Genomic DNA, 5,287 nt, shown 5'->3' with positions numbered 1-5,287 from the left:
ATTGCAGAGCACGAGAGAATATGTCATCACCAAGTGAAATGTCACCAACTTCATGCTCTCCGTCATCATCCGACACATTGCAGAGCACCCAAGGAGGGACCAGTACTGCGATTCGCGCACATAACGAACATCCCGGCCCGGAAGACACTGCACCCAAAAGTGGAAATGGTTAGTGCAGATACGTATTGTTTTCCCGACAGTTACTTGTGCTGCTTTTAAAAGATATGAGCGCAATAATGCTTAGAATGCTTACATCTCGCAAATTCAGTTAAAACGTTTGTTTTTCAAGAAAACAAAAATTTCCTGTCACTTATATGGAGATAGGAACGGTAAATTTGTAGATTTCCAGTCTCTTAAAGATTTCAGTTCTTTGAATAAGTAGATGAGGTGCAGCATTTGAGAATCCCTTCTGTTATATTAAATTTATTGATTCACTTATTTTTCTAAAAGATATGCATCATCTAATAGTTTCTAGAATTATCCTTCATTATTGTTTGTCATCTATTTCTGTTGTCATTTTCAAAACTCAATTATTGACTTGTCATTTTCAGAATCACCTGTGGATGTGACGAGTCTCATGAAAGGTACTTTCTTATTTCTTTCGAAACTTAGCATTCTAATTTATATTCATTTAGTTTCATATGAAGTGAGGGAGGTAACATGAATCCATGTTGAAAAAATACACGCTTTGTAGAAAATAGAATGGATGTGGGCTATTCATTTATTCGGTGTAAGCCACTTGAATGGAAATTTAGGCAACAGAGATCTAGCGCCATTTATTTCTACCAACCAACTAATGCCGTCAACCTTTGGAGTAGGTAAACATATCGTCTACTTCTTTTAAACTTTCCAAGACAGAGTTCCTGATGATTTTTATTGATCAGGGGAATGAGGATTGCATATAAGGAAATAAAAAATACTTTCGAGTTGCTTTCCTGACGAACTAGGGTGACGAAATTGTAAACAAAAAGGCACCTAAAGTTAGAACGAACGAATTTCAGGCTCGTTTAGTCTTGCTTATCAGCAGCATAGCCTAGGACCAAGTAATAGTTCTCAACAACAGCAAGCAAGCAGTTCACGAGAAAGCAATGTTCAAAGCGGCAATACGGCGCTGCGTTCTAGGCATCGCTCGAGCCACCATGATGGGCTTATCAAATGCCATTATTGTCCTAAGAAGTGGGCCGATCAAGCCGTGGTTTGTTTTTCGACAAAAGTGGACTATGTTTAGGCTCAGAAATGAGATGTTTCCATAGAATAGGAGATAGTGAGACTTCGACTTTGAAGACTTGATATTTGAAAATTTGAAAAAAAAAACAGATATTTGAAAATCTCCGGCATGTTTAGCGGATGATAGCCAGGATGTTAGTATCCCTACTCTTAAATATCAGGCGTTGCAAATATTTTAAAATACGTCTCGCGACGATAAAGGTCTTTTAATTTTTAGTTTCGCAGTTTTCATCATCGATGGAAATATATTTTATTCTGGCTGTTACCTTTCTTGCTTTTTTATTTCCTATTTGAAAATTCGAGTTGATCAGTATGAAATGCGAGACAGTCATCGAAACCTTTTTATCCAAAAGATATCTGACTTTATTTCAGCTTTCTTAACTTCATTTTCCTTCTCCGTTTACATCTTGGATACTTTTTGATCCTGTATTTACTGTTGCACTATTCTTTGACGACATCTGTAGTGTCTTCAGTTCTGTTCTATTTATCTTTCAAACATAACAATAAATGAATGTCAGTCATAATCAATGGTCGAATAGGGAGCTTGATAAATCTCTTAATATAATCTCATTTAATATTCGAGATTACTGTTCGGTCGTAGATTATAAACATTGAATTAAATTACCAGTTTGTGAGGAGTTTTCAGTCCCATGCAAAGTCCTCTTCAATTTCTGGTCTTTTCCTGGTGTTTGTTGTAGTTGTCAACTGTTGGTAATGATATTGCACCTTTATGTTTATTTATTTTTATTTTTTGTGTTGTTACACATTCTTTCCTAAAAGATGTTTTTAATGTTTTATCAGCGAAAGGACTGGATTATTTTAATTAGTTTTAGATACCAATGCAGAATGATGGCGAAATGTTTACTGTTTATTTTAAATTGTAGGGAAACCGGGTTAAACAAACCATTTGGTGTCAGAGTCAGTTTGAAAACAATGCTTCCTGAAATTATGAAGTTCTCTGATATTCTTTACTGTTCCTGTGGACTACGATAGGGGGATTATGTAATTGATGGTTGCATCTTATTTAATATTCGAGATTCACTATTGGATGCTTCCTTGACCATTCTATGAATCCTTAGGTCGTCGAATATAGAATTGGCATGATATTTGATCGACAATTATCATTGCTGCACTGTCAAAACAACTACAGTAAAATGATGCTAAGAATATTGTAACCATCATGCACAAACTTTAGGTGCGTTCCGTGATTTTAACCTCCCTTCTTCTGTTGACAGCTGATTAACTAACAAATTATTCTTCTTTAGCATCAAAGAGATCTTTACCTTTGAAGTACTTCCATGAATACAGCCCTGGAGAGGAAATAACTTTTTTGGATCAAAAACCCATTCTCTATTTTTCGCCTTCTTAAGCAGTATTTATGCATCATCACAATTGACTAATAACAAATAACTGTGAAAATAACAAGGTTGAGAGGATCTGCCTTGCAAACCTGAAATGTTCTAACAATTATATTGATTTTCATGCTTTGACAAAATTCTTACACAGCATCTCCAAATGCGTATGATATTCTATTGCAATTGCTTCTGAAGTCCTAGACCTCCAGTTCATTATTATATGTGTTGATTATTGTCTAGCGTTCTTTTTCTAGTTCGTGAAAACCAGATCAAATTATTCAGGTTTATTATGGTTATTCCGAGTCATGTAAAGTTTTTTAGAACATAGTTCGAGTTACAATATAGAACGTTTCCGCCTTGTGTTGAATGTTCTCTGATAAAACGCAAGAATTTGGCTAAGATTGGGGAGTCAGAAAGTGGAGTAACACAGTGTTTCTACAGTTTGGAAAGGGTTATGGGAAAGGATAATCCCAGATGAAAGCTGCTAAACCACTTATTTAAAACATCAACCTCGCATATAATGAGATATCACATATGAAATGACGTCGATAAGGTACTAATGAAAAGGCAGGAAATGTTCTAAAAACTTGGAGTCGGTAGTTCTGCTTCGTTTGAATAACAAAAGCTAAGTGTCGAGGCTACATGAGCTCTCCAAAATTGAATTTATCCATTATTGAAAATTTTGTAAGCCTTTTTGAGGAAACCAAATTACAGGCATGTACAACGCACATGGGTAGTCATTGCCTATATCTTTGTTGGAATCTCTGTTTAAGTCCCAAACCAGAACGCAAAGTCCAAATTCGAGATTCCAGTTAGATGTCGCATTTAATTTAATTTATTGCGATATACCATTTTGCATACGAAATATTCGTCTACTTATTCTAACACAGAAGGTCAAGCAGTCGAAAAATATTTTAAAACCAAACGTTAACCATAACCTAATATTGTAACATAGAGTACATTCTCTATAGGAATTATTTACTTCGAAATTTTTTATAATAGAATTTGATTTAATCTTTCTATAATAATAAACAGAGTGTAGTCTACATCTCGTATAATATGAATCAGTTTTAAATGTGTGGGCGGTATTCCCAATACACTCGTAGGACGTTCATCTTGCTTTCTTTTCTTCCTTTTTTTGTGTATCCGGTAAATTTGCTAATGTTTTGTACTGGTAATTCTTACCAACTGAATAGTACGAGAAGCTGGAAGAGAGAAATAATTAAGCGAAAGAGCAAGCAAGATTTCGGAGGATTCGCAGTTCATTGGTAATGTATAAACCTTACTGATTTAAGATATTTTCAAATTTCCTTAAGTATTTGGTTCATCAGGATTCAGGTTAAAGTAATTTCTTATTTAATTTATATGCATTCAGCATGTGATTATAATTCCTGCCGTTTTTGTTCATTTGATTTCGATGCATACATGTTTAAGCAACTACACATTAACGCTGTTTGGCACTGAACAGCAGGAACATTCATCGTCTTCATTAAATTACTTTCTCGTAGGAAATAGGGGACATGGATATTTTATGCAATTGATTTTAATCCAAGCTTCTTATCCAAGGGTCGGTTGTCTATGTTATTTCAAAATATCTCTGTTAACTCCTGATATGGAGGATTGAAGCATGTTCTTAGCGATGAGCTGATAGTTCTCTAATAATTTTTAATGATCGACAAAGACTAATTTCTATTTTTCTCAAAAGGAATGTAACTTTTGAGTTTTCACGTATTTTTCTAAGGCGAATCCATCAGGATAAGACTGCAGCTATAATATTTTGAAATGTTGGAATTTGTATAGTAGATAAGGGTAGAAAATGTACAGAAGTGTATTTGTCTACCAATAACACATTGTATAGTATCAAAACAGCGTTGTGCAAAAGTATTTTGGGTTCAGTAAATATTTGATATCGTTTTAATGAGAATATGAGAATATCGAAAGTTTTGGAGGTAAGAGATTTAAGTAAAACCTGTAAATAGAGAAGTTTTTCAATGCATTACCTTATCGTTATGGCAATACCTTAATGGTTAATAGTAACAACATTGCTTTGTGGTAGTTCTGAAGCAGCATTAAATTCTTGAAGAGTGTCCGTTGAACTCAAGTATTCCTTTCAGAATTCCGAAATTTGACATGAACATCATCGATAAGAACAAATTTGATTCTTATTAAACACCATTGTTTCATCGCTCATTAATCGGAAATTTCTTTTTTAAATCAAAACCTCATATTTCTGAAATCCTATATCTATTTTGCCACTGGATTGTGCGGTATTTAACCACTAAAATGCTGTTCAGTTTTGCCAAGAGGATGAGAACACAGTGATCAAGTATCACCTATTCTTTGGGTCGATAGCATTTTTTGATGTTTCGTTTCCTGAAGAACTGTATCAGTGGTGCCGTCAATTCCAAACATTTTTCATCTCTGCGTAGATTTCTGTGTATTGTACAGATATGTTTGTATATATCGCAAACTCTTTCATTGGATATTGAGTGGAAGAATTAGTATACTGCAAATATTGGTTTTCAAATAAAAATCATTTTGGAATAAAACGCCTGCCTGCAGAAAAAACAAGAGAAGAAATTATGGGATCATACAATCAATTTTTTGAATAATAAATTTTTTTTTCAACTTTGGAATTATCATTTTTATTATCCAAGAACTTGTTTATGCTTATATTCATCTTCGTATGTTTGTCCATTTGTGCC

At 34.1% G+C, this 5,287-nt stretch overlaps 1 protein-coding gene across 1 annotated transcript in view; it reads left to right on the top strand.

Annotated features, from left to right (window-relative positions):
• Positions 1–1,228, top strand: part of LOAG_17248 (hypothetical protein) — a gene marked incomplete at both ends in the record, with an annotated part of 10,891 nt that extends 9,663 nt beyond the window's left edge. Inside the window, 2 exons of the mRNA XM_020449908.1 lie at positions 552–584; positions 1,002–1,228. Of these exons, the coding sequence (XP_020306493.1) occupies positions 552–584; positions 1,002–1,228 (260 nt within the window). The remainder of the gene's footprint in view (positions 1–551; positions 585–1,001) is intronic.
• Between the last annotated feature and the right edge of the window lie 4,059 nt (positions 1,229–5,287).

The sequence above is a fragment of the Loa loa genome (genome assembly GCF_000183805.2).
Source record: "Loa loa unplaced genomic scaffold supercont3.53, whole genome shotgun sequence".
NCBI lineage: Eukaryota > Metazoa > Nematoda > Chromadorea > Rhabditida > Onchocercidae > Loa > Loa loa.
The sequence above is the reverse complement of the archived record's forward strand: the minus strand, read 5'-3'. Positions and strand labels throughout refer to the sequence as shown.